This window comes from Ascaphus truei, chromosome 2 (assembly GCF_040206685.1).
Source record: "Ascaphus truei isolate aAscTru1 chromosome 2, aAscTru1.hap1, whole genome shotgun sequence".
Lineage (NCBI taxonomy): Eukaryota > Metazoa > Chordata > Amphibia > Anura > Ascaphidae > Ascaphus > Ascaphus truei.
Genome location: NC_134484.1, coordinates 461,500,395 through 461,522,290, shown reverse-complemented (window position 1 = coordinate 461,522,290; position 21,896 = coordinate 461,500,395). Strand labels below are relative to the sequence as shown.

The 21,896-nt window shown below is 48.9% G+C and overlaps 1 protein-coding gene across 2 annotated transcripts; it reads left to right on the top strand.

The window, feature by feature from the left end:
• Positions 1-12,935: 12,935 nt before the first annotated feature.
• On the top strand, positions 12,936-20,947 carry IBA57 (iron-sulfur cluster assembly factor IBA57). Of its 2 annotated transcripts, none has more exons than XM_075588069.1 (3): positions 12,936-13,274; positions 14,728-15,077; positions 19,305-20,947. In XM_075588069.1, the coding sequence occupies exons 1-3, from the start codon at positions 12,958-12,960 to the stop codon at positions 19,691-19,693; spliced, it is 1,056 nt and encodes a 351-aa protein (XP_075444184.1). In that variant the 5' UTR covers positions 12,936-12,957; the 3' UTR covers positions 19,694-20,947. The 2 variants fall into 2 exon arrangements, with proteins under 2 accessions (XP_075444184.1, XP_075444185.1); XM_075588070.1 differs by lacking the exon at positions 12,936-13,274 and adding an exon at positions 13,334-13,433.
• Positions 20,948-21,896: the final 949 nt, after the last annotated feature.

Here is a 21,896-nt window from a genome sequence, read left to right as displayed (position 1 = left end):
AGTGAGGGGTGGAAAGAGTAAGATTGTGAGGGGGGAAGTAAGGGAGTGAAGGAGAGTAAGAGAGTGGGTGAGGGGGAGTAAGAGAGTAGAGGGGAGACAGTAGGAGAAATTGAAGGGAGGGACAGTAAGAGGGAGTGAAGGGGGAGAAAGAGAGGGGAGGGATAGAAATTGAGAGAAGGGGAGAAGAGGAGATATAAAGGGGGGACATGTAGAGGAGAAGCAAGTGAGAAGAACATGTGGGAGGGGAGCAAGTGGGGGAGAAGCTGGTGAGGAGGGGAGCATCTGGGAGAGAAGCTGGTGAGGAGGGGTGCATGTGTGGGAGAAGCTGGTGAGGAGGGGAGCATGTGGGGAGAAGCTGGTGAGGAGGGGGTGCATCTGGAAGAGAAGCTGGTGAGGAGGGGAGCATGTGGGGGAGACGCTGGTGAGGAGGGGGTGCATCTGGAAGAGAAGCTGGTGAGGAGGGGAGCATGTGGGGGAGACGCTGGTGAGGAGGGGAGCATGTGGGGGATTAGCTGGTGAGGAGGGGAGCATCTGGGAGAGAAGCTGGTGAGGAGGGGTGCATGTGTGGGAGAAGCTGGTGAGGAGGGGAGCATCTGGGAGAGAAGCTGGTGAGGAGGGGAGCATGTGGGGAGAAGCTGGTGAGGAGGGTGTGCATCTGGAAGAGAAGCTGGTGAGGAGGGGAGCATGTGTGGGAGAAGCTGGTGAGGAGGGAGCATGTGTGGGAGAAGCTGGTGAGGAGGGGAGCATCTGGGAGAGAAGCTGGTGAGGAGGGGAGCATGTGGGGAGAAGCTGGTGAGAAGGGGAGCATGTGGGGGAGAAGCTGGTGAGGAGGGGAGCATCTGGGAGAGAAGCTGGTGAGGAGGGGTGCATGTGTGGGAGAAGCTGGTGAGGAGGGGAGCATCTGGGAGAGAAGCTGGTGAGGAGGGGAGCATGTGGGGAGAAGCTGGTGAGGAGGGGGTGCATCTGGAAGAGAAGCTGGCGAGGAGGGGAGCATGTGTGGGATTAGCTGGTGAGGAGGGGGTGCGTCTGGGAGGGAAGCTGGTGAGGAGGGCAGCATGTGGGGGAGAAGCTGGTGTAGAGGGGAGGATGTGGGGGAGAAACTGGTGAGGAGGGAGCATGTGGGAGAGAAGCTGTGAGGAGGGGAACATGTGGGGAGAAGTTGCGAGGAGGCGAGCATGTGGGGGAGAAGATAGTGAGGAGGGAGCATGTGGGGGAGAAGCTGTGAGCAGGGGAGCATATGGGGGAGAAGCTGTGAGCAGGGGAGCATGTGGGGGAGAAGATGGTGAGGAGGGAGCATGTGGAGGAGAAGATAGTGAGGAGGGAGCATGTGGGGGAGAAGCTGTGAGCAGGGGAGCATGTGGGGGTGAAGATGGTGAGGAGGGAGCATGTGGAGGAGAAGATGGTGAGGAGGGGAGCATGTGGGGGAGAAGATAGTGAGGAGGGAGCATGTGGGGGAGAAGCTGTGAGCTGGGGAGCATGTGGGGGTGAAGATGGTGAGGAGGGAGCATGTGGGGGAGAAGGTGGTGAGGAGGGAGCATGTGGAGGAGAAGATGGTGAGGAGGGAGCATGTGGGGGAGAAGATGGTGAGGAGGGGAGCATGTGGGGAGAAGATGGTGAGGAGGGGGCATGTGGGGGAGAAGATGGTGAGGAGGGGAGCATGTGGGGGAGAAGATGGTGAGGAGGGGAGCATGTGGGGGAGAAGATGGTGAGGAGGGGGCATGTGGGGGAGAAGATGGTGAGGAGGGGAGCATGTGGGGGAGAAGATGGTGAGGAGGGGGCATGTGGGGGAGAAGATGGTGAGGAGGGGGCATGTGGGGGAGAAGATGGTGAGGAGGGGAGCATGTGGGGGAGAAGATGGTGAGGAGGGGAGCATGTGGGGGAGAAGATGGTGAGGAGGGGGCATGTGGGGGAGAAGATGGTGAGGAGGGGAGCCTGTGGGGGAGAAGATGGTGAGGAAGGGGCATGTGGGGGTGTATGGCCCAAATGAAATATAATCTGGCCCATCATATGAAGTGAGCTTGACACCCCTCAGACTCTGCGGGAGAGATGTATCACTTCAGAGATATGTATCACAACGCCTGTTTCCTTTGCTTTGAACTGTGCCAAATACTGTATATGGAAATTGTTAATCAGTTTGAAACCTTTCCACGTATCATAAGCAAGGATGTTTTACATGACCACAACCCCGCATTTCATGCTAATGTAAAGAAGTAAAACGATGACTAGAGAGGCACAGTTTGATCAATCCCACGGGAATACATGCATCAGGCAATTTCTCCTTAAGTTACATAAACATTCCCTATATCACATACTGATCCAAGTGCAAACACAAAGTACCTTCATGCTTATTCAAAATCATGAAATGGCAGAAACTGTTCTGATCTTTCACATTACACCCGCAGGAAGAGGATCTGACTCCAAGCAGATGAGGTATTTGTTCCCAAAAAGTTTCTGCCTGTATGGAATATATCTTTCTCCTCACTCAGTTCTGTATTTGTGTGTGTGTGTGGGGGGGGCTATTACCTCTCTGGACATGGTGACCTGACCAGCTTGGGGTGGGCCGTGGGATTTCCCTCAGCAGGGAGAAAGCAGGGCTCAGAAGTTTCTTCCATCTGATTGGATGCTGCTGGGTAATGCAGCCAATCAGGAGGAGCCTGTCAGGAGCCTGGGGGTGGGGCCAAGGAGAGGAGGAAACAGCATGGAGAGGTGAAAGGTGTGTGTGTGTGTGTGTAGCGCGTCGAGCACGTCACCCCTTTCACCATTGTGTCCAGTATTTCTGGAGAAGCCAACTGGCAACCCTATGTAAGAACCCCATCCACCAAAAATGTACCGTTAAGTACGTCTTAGTACTTACGTACATTGCTGATGCAGACCCTGAAACAGGTCCTTAGCTCGAGTTGAAACAGGGAGAGGGAATTAGCACCGTAACATATGCTACGTTGGTTGTACGTATGTATATCTTTATTTATATAGCGCCCACAATGTACTGAGCACTTTACAAACACGGTACAGGAAATGAGATTTCATACTGTGATGTTGCGCTCATCCAGACATTGGAAAAGCCCTATTTGTGTCTGGACGTTGAGTAATACAACGTTAACGTATGACCTCACTAACGTGACGTTACGTCCCCACATTAACCTTAACTGATGTTATTGGAAATAAGATGTCATGATTTGCACATCGTTCTCACTAACATCTGCTAGTTAGGTTACCGCCACACTAAGTGACATAACAGAGCTTTGTGCCTTAGTATGTTATAAGATTAAAGTCATTGTAATGGTAAACAATATCCTGATGTTTAATAGGTTTTGTGACCAAAAATACTCTCCTCGTCGTTGCGCTGGAACACCATACCTAACTGCTAGCTCAGGTGTTTGGGGAGAAGAGACCTTTGGTCGTTATCATATATCATGAAAACAATAGGGTCGAGGTCATAAAGATGGTGGGAAGTGCTCCCAGGGAAAGGGTGGCGCAGCCTGTTTACTTTAGCCGTGTGGCTTCCTTGCAGCTCCCTCATGTCAGAATCCATCCGCTGTCACTGCCGACATTCCCACCGGCACCAGCATTGTCTTTTGAAAACCATGATAATGGCTGAAAACCAGCCAGATGACATTCCCTGTGTTACCGTTCAAGGTCACCCCGAGCACATCCCAGGACTCTTCGCATCATTAACCTGCTCTCAGGCACATGCGGATAAAGAAGAGCCCCGTGTCATTTTGAAACACCCTGTTCCCATCAATGTGTTATTGGCGTAACAGCGGAGGGACGATACAAAGTTGCAGCGACTGGTATCTCGGAAGAAAGGAATGTAGTCTTTGTAGATGGCAAAAACATATACTGCAGTGGCGAGACGCCCAATATAATCACAGGGCCACATGCGACCTCCTGTCTCTAGATCAAGTTATTCCCGTCTCACCCTTGTACCTTATCTCTCTTTGTTACCTTTGTTTTCCCTCTCCTGCTCTGTCTATCCGTTAAAGCAGGGGTGTTCAACTCCAGTCCTCAAGCCTCCTGTGCTGAAGCCGGAACTTATTGAGCCACCTGTGCTGAAGCAGGGATATCCTTAAAACCTGACCTATTGGGGCAGGGGGTGGAACTTGAGGACTGGAGTTGAGCACTCCTGCATTAAAGCACCCTACCTTTTCTCCCCTTAATCTACCTGTCTCTCCCCATAACCTATATTTTCACTTGCAACCATTGTTAATACAACTAGAAGCAAAATGCTTTTACTTCAGGAAGATAGACGGCAGATGGGTCAAAAGCCTGGCCCTGTGTACAGTATATTGATGCTGAAGTGGTTGTAATTCCTGCACACAATGTACACCTTCCTCTCCCGACCTGCCTACCAGACATCATATAACGTGTAATGCTCCTTTGTGAAAGGATCTCCCCCCCCCCCCCCCCCACGATCCTGCCGGTACACTTCTGAGGCACAGCTTGCAGCGCACGTGATGCATATCACCAAATGACTGAATTCCGATGCGCAGTTCCATGATTCCCATTGTATATAGGTCTCCGGCTTCTCGCAGAATGCCATCAGCAAATATGTTAGTGACACAGACAGAGGAACTTTGCATTGAAGTCACCTGTCTGTGTACGCTGTGATAAAGTACCTTCACAGGTGCGAAACGCGCCAGTGGAATTTCTTAGGCCTAGATTATATTTGCTCTGGCTGTGCACGCGCGCAACCTCGTGATGCCACGCGCAAAACCTGCACTGCAGGCTGGAGGCGCCGGGAGGCGACAGGGAGTCATGGTGGAGGCGTGGCCGTGAAACGACCTCATTGGCTGAACCACTCACGTGACGCGGCCATCGTGCGGCAGTATCAATTTCAGATGCCTGCTCAAAATTTGCGGACTTGTCGTTCGCGCCCACTACGTGCGTGCTCAATTGAAAACATTCATTTGTTTTGGGCGGCGCGCGGCATCGCTCTCCGCAATTATAAACACGGCCTTAGCCAGAGATGTGCGCTTTTTGCTGTTCTAAATCTTTTTCTACTCCTCATTACGTCCAGCGCTTCATTCTCCATTTTTTTTTGCTGTGCTCCGGCGTTTGTTTCTCCTACTACTTTCCATGACCGACCGCAGGCAGCAGCTGGCTCATCGGGATGGGATTTTGCAGTGATTCAGGAGGGTACAAGACGCTCCAAGACTGAGTTACGAGCGTCATATCCTTCTAGATTTGAGTCGCTGAAGATCCCGTGTGTGACAGCAGGGGGGTTGTTCCTTGGTGTTGGGCTGTGTCGGCATCGGGGGGGATGCACCTCACAGTGGATACTCCAGTGGCCGGTCCCTGCTCTCTGCCCTTCTATCCTTACCTGTGGAAGCAGTTTCGTCCACACATATATGGGCTTGACATTTTCATACATACCGTACTCAGAATTTCCTTCACACGATTCCCGTGGATATAAAGACTTTGTTGTACTATATACATTTTTTACTATTTTTTTTTTTTTTTACTATTAATCTACAAAAGTGGGGACAAAAACACTGTTTCAAACTACAGGCCAATCTCTCTCCGCCCAATACTATCCAAAGTCATGGAAAAATTTGTTCACTCCCAATTAAGCGATTACTATACCAAGACAAATTTCCCTAGCCAATTCCAGTCTGGCTTTCGCGCCAAACACTCCATGGTAACTACCCTGCTAAAAGTTTGCAATGAGATCCAGTATGGAAGGAACTGGGACAACTCACTGGTGCTGTATTCCTGGATTTTGCAAAGGCTTTTGATACTGTTGATCGTGCTATCCTGCTTAACAAACTCCAGAGCTCTGGAATAGAGGAACATGCTTTAAACTAGTTTCATTCCTATCTATCGTGTAGATCCCAATATGTGTCCATCTCAGGCTCTAACTCCAACCCCTTGGATATCACCTGTGGTTTCCCGCAAGGCTCTGTTCTGGGGCCCCTACTCTTCTCAGTGTTCATCAATGATCTTCCTACAGCTTGTAAGGGAGCTTCAATACACATGTATGTGGATAACACAATCCTATATGCACACAGCCATAGCCTCTCCGACCTTTAACACGTATTTCAATCTGATTTTTTGAGACTTGAAAAATGGATTTTCCAAAACAAACTGTTTTTAAACACTGACAAGACTGTAACAATGGTATTCGGGACCAAGGCTTCATTTCTAAAGCTATCAATGACAGAGCTTCAGATCAGAACCAACTCTCATACCATCCAAGCCCCTGTCACTAGTTTCACATATTTGGGGATATGATTTGACTCCCATTTAACATTTGGGTTGCACATTGATACCCTGATAGCCAAAACCTATGTCAAACTAGGTGTACTTTATAGGAACAAATCCTCCCTAAACGCTGGTCAGAAAGCGCATTGCATAGCAGATGCTTATACCAATTATAGACTATAGGGACATAGTATATGGCACAGCACCCCAAAATCACCTTAGCAAAATAGACACCCTCAACAATTCAATAAGCCTACAACACACATCAATGCGAAATGCTCAAAAACCTAGATTGGTGATCACTTGAGTCTAGGTGCAAAGTTCATCTTTCCTGTCTTGCCTTCAAATACTTCTTTGGCAAGCTACCCCCGTATCTGAACAAACTCCTCACCCCTACCACACGCAGCACTTATCACCTGAGATCTGACTCCAAGGTTCTTTTCATAGTCCCAAGGTTCAACAAAGTTTCCGGCCGCTCCTCCTTCTCTTACCGTGCACCTCACAACTGGAACAATCTACCCGAGACTGTTTCACATTTTAATGTGGTCTGTAACTATTACATATCTGTAACACACTTTCCTCCACCCCTTTGGGAGATGTGTAGCTACAGCGTATGTGTGGTGCAATACCTGTGGCTCACAAGAGTCCCAAGCCTCTGCTGCTGGGAACCTGGGGCACACCTGGATCGGGGTACGGTAGCGCCTCCACCTGTACAGGATTCTGTGTGTAGAATAACCCCATTATAGGACACATAATAATAAAAGCATACAAAGAGTACACACTGGGTCACGCAGAACAAGTTTACTATTAGTGATAAGTAATAGTTACAGCTACCCACCAGGCCTCGCACGGCCGTAACCCTTCACCGTGTTCCCAACACCGTGTCCACACTCTGTAGGGTATACCGTCCCCAAGGTGCTGAGGTGCTCTTGGACACCGAACATTCCCAGTGTCCCCAAGACCCACCCCACCCAAATGTGTCAGACAGCGCTGCCCCCACTAAAGTGTTGATTTGGTGCACTTGCTGGATAAAGGTACCTGCCGGGTGTATCCACACCCGGGCGCGCAGATGATGAAGATAGGATCCATATATAATGTATAACCCTGTTCACCTAATGTAACCATGTATTTGTAGCCATGTGTTTATCATCATAACTGTGCCCAGGACATACTAGAAAACAAGAGGTAACTCAATGTATTACTGCCTGGTAAAACATTTTATAAATAAAACTTACCCCTGACAGTTTTTGTAGCACCGGACACAGAACAGGTTCCCAGACTTCACTGTTTTATGGGAAGCCCCTCTTTCAAGTCTATAACCATCTCCTAGTGACTTTGCAGAAGTTATTTTGTCCTTACAAAAACCAAGAGTTGATCTGTCTGTGTAGAGTTTAAAGGGTTCAGTCCTCCAACGCTGTTTTGGCTTGAGAAAAGATCTCCAGTATGTGGAAAGCAAGAAAAGATCTATGTGGAAAGCAGGAAAAGATCAATGTGGAAAGCAAGAAAACATCTATGTGGAAAGCAAGAAAGGATCTATGTGGAAAGCAAGAAAAGATCTGTGTGGAAAGCAAGAAAGGATCTATGTAGAAAGCAAGAAAGGATCTGTGTGGAAAGCAAGAAAAGATGTGTGGAAAGCAAGAAAGGATCTATGTAGAAAGCAAGAAAGGCTCTATGTGGCAGCAGATGTCTTTGGAAAATAGTGCATTTGTACTCTCCTAAATCTTCAATGACTTAGGGAGATTATTTGTATGGATTTCAGTTGCGTATTAGGGTGTCACATAATTACAATCTGCAAAAGCTGTAAAAAGATACCTACAGTATAGGGGAAGATCTCAGGCAACTAATCATTCTTCTGTTGTGCTGCACTTACGTTCAATTTATATGTGCATTTCATTTCTCTAGTAAATCCTCAAGAGGTAATGGGGTCACTTCAAAGTCATGCCGAGTGTGTAAATATCCCATGCTTTTTCTGTAAACATATTAAGAATCTAGACCAGGGGAGAGAAAACTATTGCTGGTGATAGACCAGCTGTTTTACCTCCTGCGTTTTGTTACAGCTGTCTGGCTCCCCATCATTACAGCCTGTGTATAACCTGTGTGTATTCAGCACCACCTAGAGCTCAGCTACAAACACATAAACCATATGATGTTATTTTGTACAGTGTGTTAGATTCTTCAACATTATGTAGATGAAAATAGGTAAACTTTACCTCTGTCCGTGTGCGATAGCGCAGAGTTGCTCAACTCCAGTCCTCAAGCCCCAACAGGTCAGGTTTTCAGGCTATTCCAGGTTCAGCACAGGTGGCACAATCAGAGGCTCAGTTGAAGAATGAACCTGATTGAGCCACCTGTGCTGACGCAGGGACTGACTGAGCAACCTGTGCTGAAGCAGGGACTGAGTGAGCAACCTGTGCTGAAGCTGGGATATCCTGAAAACCTGACCTGTTGTGGGGTGCTTGAGAACTGGAGTTGAGCACCCCTTGGGGTGAGGATCTTGCCATTTGCCTTGAAAAAGGCTTCTTGTGTGCAGCCAAAACATCGGACCTCTTGGATGGATAAATGAACGTTTCTTTAAAGCGGCAATCCAAGTGTAACCCTGCATCCTCCCCTCCCCCAGGCTCTACGGTGGTGTCTAGGGTGCATGAGGGCAGATTACATGCGGTGTGGTGCGTACCTGTGAGGAACAGGAGGGCCTGAGCTTCCCGCGGTGTTGTGGGGGAGCCAGGACCGGGCTTCTGGGGTGGTAGCCTCCATGATCTCTTAGTGGTGCAGCGCCTACATCTTCTATACTCCCAGGAATATGGGACAGGACCGGTATAGAAGAACCCCTTGGGTCCCAGGGTAGTACTTTCCAATTCACACACAGTCTTTACGGATGAAGAATAGTCTCTTTATTTGACAAAGCAACAATATTCCAACGATGAGGGCATCCAACAGCCGCAACACAATAGCCAGGACGGGCTATACACCGCTCGCCTTCGCCCAGCTAATTCCTCCTCTCCTTCCCTCCAAGTCACTCTTCCGGCACGATGGTCTGAGCTAGGGCTTCAATACCCCGTGGCCCACCCCCGAGGTTAGCCTCGCGGTGGGTCTTGGATTCTCCCCCTCACCCCTGGCAGTGGGGTGAGGGCATTGGTCCACCAAGTCTATAACTCTATCAGCTCTACTAAAGGACGCTGATTCTTTCCGCTCTGCTTTCTCCTGCACTCTGCGCAGGGGAACTTGTAGGCCCCTCCAAATCCTCGGACCGATCCGCAGGATTTCTTGACTCGTGGCATGTTAGCGGCACTGCATACTCCCGGCATAACTATCCGGCAACTCCAGACTCTGACTACTCTGGAACGAAAGAACACACTACTCTCCGGAGTTGGCTGCTAAATCTAGAGCTAGCCCCGCCCCTTGTGATGTCAACAGGACCTCCCCTCGTGCTCACGCCTGCAGCAGAGTCCAGGCCTGCGTCTATCATTCAGGATAAGGCTATTAAGGGGGGGAAACCCAGGATGATTACTGGTGCCTGATCTTAGCAGGACTTACCACAGCAGAAGGAAGATAGGTATAGCCTGTGCTGTTTATAGGGTGCTACACAAGCGTGTGATTTTATTCAGCTCAGGGGACCCCCTACTTCCGGAGATACTCATTGAGGTTGAGAGTTCCAGGACAGAGCACGGGTTCACCCTGAGATGAGAGCACCGGCTACATAGAGTCAATAGGGTTTTTTTTTCTCTATATTTTGGGATACAGGATCTCACAAGCATGTGATCACCTCCTATAAAAGCTCCATAACACATGCATTTTATTATATGCAAAAGTCATTTTAGCAATAAAACACTAGTATTTCTGGATTTCATTTTATATACTAATATATACATCAAATAAACACGCTGATCCTTTAGCCAATAAGTCTCTGATGTTTAAGCTGCTGTAATGAACTGGAGGTTCTGAGCTTCAACCAATAATAGCCAGAAAGTAGATAGCTCCTTGGCTTTCACACACTGGCAAGAATAGGTACAATACTGGTTTTAATAGTTACAGGAAATAATAGCTAGGTACAGCACTTGCTAAAGTTACAAAGTTTGAGGGTATGTGTCTTATATTTCACAGCACTTTACAGTTATTACTTGGAGGTATTCATACAACCACCTTTGGGAGGCAACAGTATTATTATCGCCAATTGTGTTATAGATGGTTAAACTGAGACCACTTCTCCATGTCAAGGAAGCACTGTGCTCCCTGACATGATGAAGCAGATTCACAGCGTATTGAAATTCAAATTAATAGAACTTAAATAATAAATAGGAGTCAAAGGGTTAGATGCACAGGGCTCTGTTAAATCAGGGCTCATAACGTGACGTTATCTAAAATAGATGAATAATTAGTGTACCAAAAGCGCTAATATCTACTAATAAAACATAAATTGTAAAATGCAATGCAGTGAATGGTGGTAAAACATACAGTAAATACATTAACACCAAATTAACTAATAAAACTTAACATCCCATGTGGTGATCCTGTGAAATTGTCCAAAAGCAGCCTAAAAAGTCTTCTGGGTGTCTAATGTCCAGTACATAGATATCAAACAAAAACAGACCTCTCTGGCGCTGAGGCTTAAAAAACGATGGATCTAGGATGGATTAAGTCTGGATCTTTGTGATGATGTGAACTTCAGGAAAAGGAGACAAGAAATACATACACACTACCATAGTGCATTACCCAGAGAAACAGATTGATAAGCTAGGTATATCAGGCAAAGGATAACAATTTAATAAAAGTAAATGAATTATAAAATATACATGTATGCATACATTGCGTGTCTTTGGAGCCCTGCTTTCAAGCTAAGGCCTCGGGCATGGTTTTACCAGTGCGCCTCAGCCGCAATGAGAGCAGCTTTAGTAGGGGCTCGCCTACGCTTCCGCAAGCGTGCAGAAGCGTAGGTCTTATACAAATTTTAGATTTGGCGCTCGCCGGAGCGCAGGGCTGGTCACGTGAGCGGTTCGCCCAATGAGGGCGAACCAGCTCCGTGACGTCACTGGCCCGCCCCCTGACACGCCCCCGGACGGCGCACAGACCAAGGCCAGGGAAAGCACCCGCTTTCCCTCAGCCTCCGCGCGCCTCAGCATGCGAGAAGGCACCCTGGACGCAGCCTAACAGTACATGCTCCAGAGCTGTAAATTCCTCCCCATTGCGAGGGAAGGCTTGCTCAGCTCAGGCCAGGCCTGAGTAACATCATGGACCCGCACCCCAGAATACCAGGGGGGGTGGTACCACCCAGAAGCTGTGATCTGCTGCTGTACTGTGTCGCTGTGTGATGAGCTGCAGTGGATGCAATAAAGAATACCCTTTGACATATACCTGCCTGGATGTCTTCAGTGTGGAAGAAAGGAGATATGTGTGTGTGTCCCATAGGGAGTCCCGATTCTATTCAGGACCCATGGGACTGGAGGCGCTGATACCAACTGTGCAACGAATACAGAAATCCTATTAAGCCTGTCCTGTCCCATACCATCAAGCAGACGACTCAGCCCTCCTGTGAACCTAACAGGTATAGCACCACACACCTCTAGTAACAGTGTAGCTCCCCAGTAAAGGCCCCGATATGAGATTGGGGGGGGGTGGGGGGGGGTGTAGCAGGGTTACACATAAAATATCGATAAAGTGTGTCCCTTTGCAAAGTAACTTTTGTGAAATGTGGTCACGTTTGCCAAGTTCTTTAAATGTTCACTTACGCTGAAAACTTAAAATAAGTTTTAAAAAAACCACGCATTTAATCATACTGTAAAATAAAATAAAATATTGCAAAAATGTTTCACGAACGTTACATTGAGCAATAAATAACCCCAGTGGATCACCAAATGAGACATTGTTCAAAAGTAGTGCAGTGGTCTCCGTACAGCGGGGAGTACACTGCAGCACTATGTGGATAAGGGGGCCATGTGGGTCAACAGCCAGTTCCCAGGCCTAGTATTGTGGCACCTGCATGATAACAGAATGGAGCGTTCCTGTGTAAGGCCACGATTATAGTCCGGGCTTCAGAGCGTCCGCACTGCGGGCACCTCTCGCCCAAGCGATGTGTGATCTTGGCTACACGAGATTGGGGAGGCGTGGCGGACGAGTCATGAAGCTGGTTCACCATCATTGGTTGAACCACTCATGTAACACTGACGTCACGTGACCACGCTTGAAAAGACACATTTTTTGTCTTTTCAAAACGCAGTTCCGCCCCCGCGCTCTGTCATGCGCACACTAGGGGCGGCCACATAGGGATAAGCCATTTGTGTTTGTTGCGCGTGTGCCAGCACCATCACAATGAGTATAATCTCAGCCTTATCCACATTATCCACTGGCATGAATTAGTCTTCCCTTTCCACACTGCAAAAACCTGGTGAAAATCGGATACAAATGTTACTAGCATTTTTTATTTATTTTTAACACATATTTGCTGTTGTAGCCTGTGTTGCATTTGCCATCCTGGTCACATATGTGATTTTGCTCTCAAACTATCGTTTTAGGAAATATTTTTGCCCAATTATTTTTTGGAACACAGTATATTTCGATGATTTTAGTTTTTTTTAAGTGCATTATTATCCATTATTGATCAGTTCTGAGATCAATAACATTCCATCTCTAGTTATGTACATGTGCCAGTGTGCAGTTCCACCTGCTGCCTGCAGAGGGTGCGCTGAAGAAACAAACAGAACACGTGACTAGCAACAAGCGCGCTGACGTAGTTGACGTGGGGGAGAAAGACCGCCATGATGGATGTGGGCCTGCCCCAGTATACGCAGCGGTCGGGCGGCTCTGGTGACCGCTGCGAGGATGTTGACGTTCGCGGCTGCGGCGCTGCGCCGTCCCCTCGCCCCTCCTCTACTCCGGTGCTCTCGCCGGCTGAGCGGCGTGTGCTATCCGCTGGCTGAGCGGCGGGGTCTCCTCCGCCTGCGGGGCCCGGACGCCGTCACTTTCCTGCAGGGTCTGACGACCAACGACGCGGAACGCCTGAGGGGGGGAGCGTGCGGCGCGCTGCACGCGCACCTGCTGAACGTGCAGGGGCGGAGCCTCGCCGACGTCATCCTCTACAGGTGAGCAAGCGACGTCACTAGAAGGGCAGTTGACCTGGCGCCCACCTTTGAACCTGGCAGAGGCCCACTAGTTTTTTTTTAAAGGGGCAGTCCCCTCCTAGGACAGAGTTACAGACAGAGGACTGTGCCAGGGTTACATTGGAGATCTGACATGGATAGGTGTTTATTATATAGTTTATGAGGGGTTAGGCTGCGCGTATAGTGCCAGCGACGCGACGTTGCATCAAAACAAATGCATTCTCTCCATCAAGTGCGCTTATAGTAAGTGCGGCGCGACGGCTTGGTCGCGATAGCTGGAAGTCATCTTAATTTGATTTTTCCAGCGACCGTAGACTGACGCCGCCAGCACTATAAGCGCAGCCTTAGATCTCCTCTGGCTGCTCCCTGGTCTGTCACTGTGTGTTGTACATGAGTTTGCACAGGCAGGCCCCCCCTGTATCCTTCTCCTTCCTCTGCATTGGTCTCTGACAAGGACAAAGAGAACTTTTTTCCGTGACAAACACCCCCCCCCCCCCATTCGTAATCTCCATAGAAATGCAATATATGTCAAATTGTATTATTTGCAATATATATATATATATATATATATATATATATATATATATATATATATATATTGATTAAACCCTTCAGATGCCCCTTGATGTAGTTACTACTTCCCGGTGTCTGGCACTCCAGGGCCCCCGTGAGGCAGTATTCTATTGTCGCTCCCGTGCAGCGCTGAACGCAGCCTGGCCTGCTGGGGAACGGAAGAGGACAATTTCTGTGGCTGCGGCCCCTCCGGCACACAAAGGGTTAAACGTGTTACTCCTATTAGTACACTTTTTGGTCCTAGGAGGGGTTGGCACAGATAACCAGGCTGTGTGTGTCTGTGTGAGATAGCAGTAACCTTGTCCATAAGGACTGTGCCTCCCCTCGTAACCCCCCCCCCCCCAGTCTCCCTTATCAGAGTATAGTTTGCTGACTGTGTACAAGAGTGTCTTAGTGTTTTCCCATGACTGATCTAAAGCATTGGTACTCAATATGTTGCAATGAAACGTGTAAAACCACTTGGGAACCAGAATTGAACATCGTTAAGAGTGGACAGGCCAGCGGCAGTGCAAATCATGGGAGAGGTCAGGTGGAAGGTCGTGGGGTTGTCTTAGTCAATTGGGCCAGGTAGTCACAGGGTGGCGGAGGGGAAGACTTGAAAAAGTAGAACCAGGGGGCTGCCATGTGGCCACTTTGGTGATGTCCTTTATATTACCGGACCGTCCCGGTATCCTGGACATCAGTGTCATTTCATATAACTTTAAACTTGCCCTAGATGGAAGGAAGATACACTGTACCTACATTATCTAGCAGAATAGACACTTGTCACCCTGGGTGTCAAATGCAAACTTGACATTACTGTGGCATCAAAAGAGTTAACATCCTGTTTCTCATAATGATGTCACCGCGTATTCTCTTCCAGTCTCTCCACGGGACAGAGTGAGCCACCAGACATCCTGCTGGAGTGTGACGTCTCCTCCGTGGCGCCCATCCAGAAGCATCTGACGGTGTACAAGATTCGGAGGAAAGTAGACATAGCGCCGTGTCCCGAGCTGTCGGTGTGGGCGGTGATTCCGGGTCAGGAGACCCCGGACCCCTCGGCGGAAGCTATAATAAAGCTGCCGGACCCCGCCGTGCTGTGCACGCCTGATCCCCGAGCAGCAGTCATGGGCTGGAGACTGGTGGCAGGAACGGGTGGGAATCCGGGGGCGCTCATGCCGGAGACGCGCATGGGAAACGTCGAGGATTACTGCAAGCACAGATATGAGACAGGTATTTGTGTTGCATGCTGGGGATGGGGGAGGGGAAGGTGCTAGATGTCCATTCTCCTAACCGAAGTGGCTGCGGCACTGTCATCCTGAGATATCGCAGGGGCGGCCAACTCCAGTCCTCAAGGGCCACCAACAGGCCAGGTTTTAAGGCTATCCCTGCTTCACATAACCAATTAGAAAATGAAATGACAGGAGGTCAACGGATCTTCAGGAGAAGTACGTTTGTGGCGCGCACCTAGGCTATTAAAGCTTAAGATTTACTATATCACTAACATAAATCACAACTCGCAAATAAGTGAATCCGTGACAATGAGAAGACAGACACAATTGAATGTATAGAAACCATAGGAAAGTGTGGCTGTGACATGTGTTAGTTGGGAGAAACAGAAATGGTTCTTTTGGCGGAGGGACAGAGATATGCGACTGTATAATATATATGGTGTTGGTATATATTGTTGTGTTTGAAACACACCGACGTTGGATCCCTGTGACCACGACCGTAAGCTGCAACAATACTGTAAGTGGTGGCTAAAAGTTACAGATGATATTCACTAGGCAGCTGTCCTTGCAGATGTGAGTAAATTGCCTCTAAGGCTGCGTCCGTAGTATGGAGGACCGCGCAGATGCGTCCGCACGCTGAGTGGTCAGACTGCCTAAAAGCAGTGATCGCGTCTACATGGCGTGCGAGCGCGTGCGGGAGGGGGAGCGCGTTGCGCAAAAAAATCGGTTAAAACTGATTTCTTGGCGCGACGGGCCGGTCACGTGAGCGGTTCGCGCAATGAGGGCGAACCAGCTCTGTGATGTCACTGGCCGCAGCTTAAAGTAGATAAGCGCTGTGTTTGAGACAGAAGAGATGCAGCTCCTGTGTGTACAAAGTGTGGATAAGTACTAAATACCTCGCTGAGATCCCGTCGGGTACGTAATGCCTGGATAATTATATACAGGGTATGATCTCTTATGTCTGTTTAATTAGGCTGAGGCCCCAGTACCTCCGCTGCACGCGCGCCCGCGAGACTGGCGGCGCGTGCAGCCAATTCCCCGGTCTGCAGGGAGCTGCAGACCAAAAGACCAGGGGGGGGGGGGGGTGCGTGGCCATGACGTCACCCGGCAGGTTCGCCCTCATTGGCTGAACCGCCGGGGGGCGTGGCTTAGCGCTCTGTAGCGAGTCCTGAGCAGCTCGCACCACAGCGCTGCGGCCCCCCCTCGCGGCGGACCCGGCGCCATTGAGGGGAGGGCTCTCGTCCCTGCAGCGTCCGCTGCAGTAGCCAGCGGGGACCAGCCCCTACAGCTCTTAACTGGCTGCACGCTATATACTCTAGAGCAGGGGCGCGCATACTTTTGGAGTTGCTCCCCCCCAGTGCTCGAGCCCCCCCCCCCCTTACCTTTTATGACGCTGCAAATTCATGTGACCCCACGGCGTCATTTGACTCCGCGTTGGCGACGCGTCACACCAACGGTAAGTGAAGTTACAGAGGCCGTACGCGGTCCCCCAACATTTAATTTAAATGCCATGGGGAAGAGCGCGGGGTCTCTGCAACCGCCGCGCGCCCCCGGCATGGAGTCATTGTGGCCGTGTGCAGCTTGGAAAAGCTGGCTGCTATATTGGCATATGATTTGTACGCACTGTGCAGCTCTGAGTGGCTGCTTACTTCGTCAGTGTAATCAGTGAATGATTAAGCGTATTCGCCCCAGTGAGGTAAATAGTCACAGAGCGCCGCTCTGACAGGCTATCCGCCTGCTCCAGCAGCATTGTTGTGAGATCACAGCCCAGCGCTGGCTGACTGCCTAACCCAGCGGAGGTGGTAAGTACAGATCGTACTGTGCGCAGGATCCCTTGAGTGCGCGCGTGCACGCACGACGGAGCGGCCCTTTTTGAAAAGACAAGAGATATCTTTTCAAGCGGCAGCCGCGTCACGTCAGCGGTTCGGCCAATCGCGGCGAACCAGCTCTGTGACCTCATGGCCACGCCCCCCAATAGCCTGCTACACTATGTGCACAGATCGCGTGTGCTACTGCAGCAAGAGCTCGCACTCTCGCAAGCAAGCGGAGTGTATGAGCTCGGCCTTAGCTCAACAGCTATGCTGCCTGGCTTGCAGCTCCAACTGGCTGCCTACTGATAGAAAGTGCAGATCTTAACATACAATAGATGAGCGCTATACCGCTCTAGCCGGCTGCCGGTGCACCTACTCCACACAGGGAATCAATTGATGCTGAACTCTAATGTAAATGGTGGGAAGGCAAATTCAGCTCTAACAGGCTGCCAGCTGACTGATCAAGCTGGGAGATCACCGCGCAGCTCTACCTGGCTCTTTATTGTGCTAACTGGTCAGCGAAATAGTGACAGTAAAGCGCAAGTGCATGATATAGCAGATATCTGCCCAACTTGCAGCTCTAATTACTGAAAATAAAATCCAGTATCCTGGTAGTCTAGGTAGCATATTCACGGAGCGCTGCCCTCAATACTCGAGCGAACGCGTTCCCAGCCTGCACTTCCTGAAGTGACGACCGCGCGTCACTACGCCCAACGCATTTCACTCCGGGCAGAGCTTCGTCAGGGGGGGGGGTCTTCAGTCAACCACTGAGCCACTGATTGAGCCGCCTGTGCTGAAGCAGAGATATCCTTAAAACCTGACCTGTTTGGTGGCCCTTGAAAACTGGAGTTGGCCACCCTTGCATTAGAACTGGGGGGCGCAAGATTTTTCTTGGGGGGTGCGGCGGTTGCAAAGGCCCCGCGCTCTTCCCCATGGCACTTAAATGAAATGCCGGGGGACCGCACGGGGCCTCTGCAACTCAACTTACCGAGATTCAGAGGCTTGGTGTGTCGCGTCGCCATGGCAACGTGGGGTCATGTGACGTCACATGACCCCGCAGCATCATTTGACGCAGGCAAAAAAGGTAAGGGGTGCAGCTCCAAAACTTTGTGCACCCCTACATTAGGGGGTAGTTCAGTGCGTTTGGGGAGTGTTACTGTATAGTCCTTAGTGTTTGCCAGGCTAATTTATATTCTTTCTTGAAAAGATGTATTTCCCTTTTTATTAACAAAATAGTCTGTAACAACGTCTCTCATGGTTTGCAGCACAATCCTTCCTTCCACACCAGTGTTTGAGGTGTGGCTCTGAGTTAGAAGTACGATCCAATCACATTGCACAAGGGGGTGTTTGCAACCTAATGGATGTCACCAGGAAGGAAAAAATCCTGGGCGCCTTAAATGCCCCCTCCCGTTGCCTGTGCTGTGCGCAGGGATGACAGACCTGATTGACTTACCTTAGCGGCGAAGCCCTTAATACTAACACTACCCCTTACCGTAAAACCTCTATCCTTAACCCCCTACCCTAATCGCTAAAACCCCTCAAATTAACTTTCCTTATTGTGGAAACGGCGGACCGGTTGAGAGTCCAACGGCGGTTGCGGCGCTGCCTTGGTCGTGGCAAAACGTCTGCGACTAAATGCATTAGACTGCTGTGTGAATGCTAGTGCAGTGTTTGTGTGACAGTTGCACACAGAGCTAATAGGGTGGGGGGTGGGGTTTGCCAGAACGCGCAACTTCCCCTGCGCCTTACACAAAACGCTGGATTCTAACAATTCTGGCTGGCTCCTAAGTATTTTCGATTTTCGGCCACCGCTGGCTATCACACCTGAACGGGAGAAGTCCCTGTAATTGCATTAGGGATATCCGTGTGTAGCCAGAAGGGCAAGTGAGTGAGTTTGATGGAAGGATGGTATAGTTACTGTTGCTATTTTGCTTGCAGTGAAAAGTCCCATTTACCTCTTTGTTGTTCCCCGAGATTTGTAAAATGTGTTTGCAGATGTGATCTCTGTGTGTGAAACAATAATGCCAGAGTCTCGAACAGAAGACTCGAGCTCGGGGGGTGAATACAATAGAAGGTTTTTTTTTATCAAAGCCTACGGATGTCACAACTTGTCCTCCCCTTCCATCCATAACCTTGTTGATCAATCTGGCAATTGTTTTATACATTAACAAAGCGACATTGATTAATAGCCCTCTATCTCCCGGATTCCTCCAGCTCTGTTACAGGTTAACGCACCGAACAAGTGTTAACTGCCCTTGACTTGGAGTTGAAAGCCTGTGTGGGTGCGTTAACCTGTAATGGGGCTCGATGTATTACCCGCTTTGTGTTCACCGCAGTCCATTAACAACTCATGTGCCACAGAGACTTGTAATGCAGATGATGGTCACTGAACATGTTTGTTTGTATGTTTATTTAAGGAGTACCAGAAGGTGCAAAGGACATTCCCCCAGGCGTGGCCCTACCTCTGGAATCCAACCTGGTCTACATGAATGGCATCAGTTTCTCCAAAGGCTGCTACATTGGGCAGGAACTGACAGCAAGGACGCATCACACCGGCGTGATCCGCAAGCGCCTGTTACCCGTGCGCCTTTCATCTCCCTTACCGGCCGAAGCCGAGGGAGCCGAGATCTGCACGCAGTCCGGGAAGTCCGCCGGCAAATACAGGGCGGGCGTGGAGGACTATGGTTTAGCATTGCTCAGACTGGCTCACATCAACGAACCACTTCACATCAAAATACCCGGCGAGGCATCTATCAGTGTGAAAGCCTCGGTGCCAGAATGGTGGCCAAAACCCAGTGAGAATTAAGGAATGGTAGTTTAGAAATACAGCTGTATTATGGCAGTAAAGGCAAGGCGCGGGTGTGCTTCGGTGACCCATTTCTGTCTTTCATTGGAGTTTTTCCTGCACTTTATACCTGGCCAGCATCACGTGTGAGAGTGAATGTGGCTCTGTTTCGTTGTCCATATATATTGTCTCAGGGAAACGGCGACATGTAGCTGAGTGAAGGAAAAGTACTGAGGAAAGAGAACACAGACATACATACATACCAACACAGACATACATACATACCAACACATACATACATACATACATACATACTTACCCACACATACATACATACATACAAACCCACACATACACACATACATACATACAAACCCACACATACACACACACACATACATACACATACACCCACACAGACATACACCAAAACACACACACACCCCCACCCACACACAAACACTGCTGCTGCGTTATTACTTGAGGGGTTTTCATTGGGGGAAGAGGCAGGTAGATACAGTACACTGCTCATCTAACACACCTTTTGAAAAGCATTTGATTCCACGTATCTTCAAATATGGTAACCCAATCATTTGTGAAAAAGGCCATTCGGGCTATGAATTAAAATGGGCACATTGCAACACTACCATATCTTTGCAATGTCTCTTGTCTTGTTTTATTTCCTCTCTCACGAAGGATCTCGGCTGTGCCAGCGCACCTTCTGCTACAAGAAAGACTACATCCGCCTGATATCACTGGAGTTCAGAGCCAATTGGCAACTTCGATCCATCCTAAGACTAACCCCCTGTTGCCTGGTGAGACTGGTCGGCACAGTTTGTGGAGCACGTGTGCCTGAAAATATTCTTTATTTCCTTATTGCTTTGTGGGGGTGGGGGGGAGGGTTTAAAGTGGCATATTAAGCAAATGTTCAGATAAAGTTATGTTATTATTGTTCAACATAATGGCCGTTGTGTAATAAAGGCAATTCTGGGGCAAAACGCTCCACAAGATACAGTATGTCAAAGAAAAACGTCCTATTGGACTGAATTTGACGTTTTTCTTTGCATACGGAGATTCTTCCCTCAGTATGGCCCCACTTTGGCCTTGATACAAATCACCCAATGGTGGCGATTATGGTTTAGAATATTATTATTATTTATGTGAATGTGAAAAGATTGTGCAAATGTTTTGGCACCGCGTGATTTACCATTACATGTATTTTTATGTTTCTTGGCTGCAAACCTTATGGAATAAAGCAAAGTACACGTACTGTTACATTTGTTTCTTTTGTTACTAAGCTTGCAATCCATCTATTGTTTACAAAAAGTGTTGATTGTTTTTTTTTTTTGCATTGCAAATTTGAAATCATTAAGCAAATAGATGAGAGGATGGGTGCAGCATTAACGGAGACATTCGCTGCACACCTACAAGCTCAAGTGTTCCCTAATCTTTCATTCAACTCATCCTTATCACTTAGAGTGGGCAGGGACTCCTTTTCCTAATGGTATATGTACAAAGCGCTTTTTCCTTTGTCCACCTGTCTCCAAATGGCTTGTTCATTTTAAAATAGTCTTGACTGGTGGCTCCAGCGACCGTGCTGCGTCCTCGTGGCGGCAGATAAAGTTTTGTTAACTGGGTCAACGGCTGTACTGTAGCGGAGAAATTATTCACAAAATGTCTGTAGTATCCACAGAACCCCAGAAAGAAATCGCAATTCTGTCCGGTGATTGGCCCTAGGCCAGGATGCAATGGCCTCTAATTTAGAGGGGTTGGTAGCCACTCGTTTTTCAGACACAATGTGCCCCACAAACATGACAGACGTGCAGCGAACTGACACTTGTGCAGTGACGGCTTTAATGCGCTCTCGCTTAGCCATGCAGATCTGCTTGTAAAGACAATTATTAGTCCAATCAAATATATAGAAGTAAATGTAGCAACACTTCTATTGTTGGTGATACCTTTTTTTTAATGGAATCACAAGATATTGAATTCCCAGCTTTCAGGGGCTAATCTCCCTTCAACAGATCCGAGATAGTCAGGGAGATGCATTGAGCTCAGATAAGGGGCATCCTGCGTGATCTGCCATTGACTAGGCAATGGGGGAATGGAGCTGTAATACCCCTATCGGAGCTGTGTGAATCCTGACCAATGAGCCACAATGGAATGTTCTTTACTTTTTATTGGAAAAACACACACAAAAGAAATGAGAGATATGAAAACTGCG

Bases quoted from the DNA above. Each gene is read 5' to 3' on its own strand.
- IBA57 (XM_075588069.1), top strand. From the start codon at position 12,958: ATGTGGGCCTGCCCCAGTATACGCAGCGGTCGGGCGGCTCTGGTGACC. The intron at 13,275-14,727 runs GTGAGCAAGCGA...ATTCTCTTCCAG, and splicing joins GCCGACGTCATCCTCTACAG to TCTCTCCACGGGACAGAGTG. The intron at 15,078-19,304 runs GTATTTGTGTTG...TGTTTATTTAAG, and splicing joins CAAGCACAGATATGAGACAG to GAGTACCAGAAGGTGCAAAG.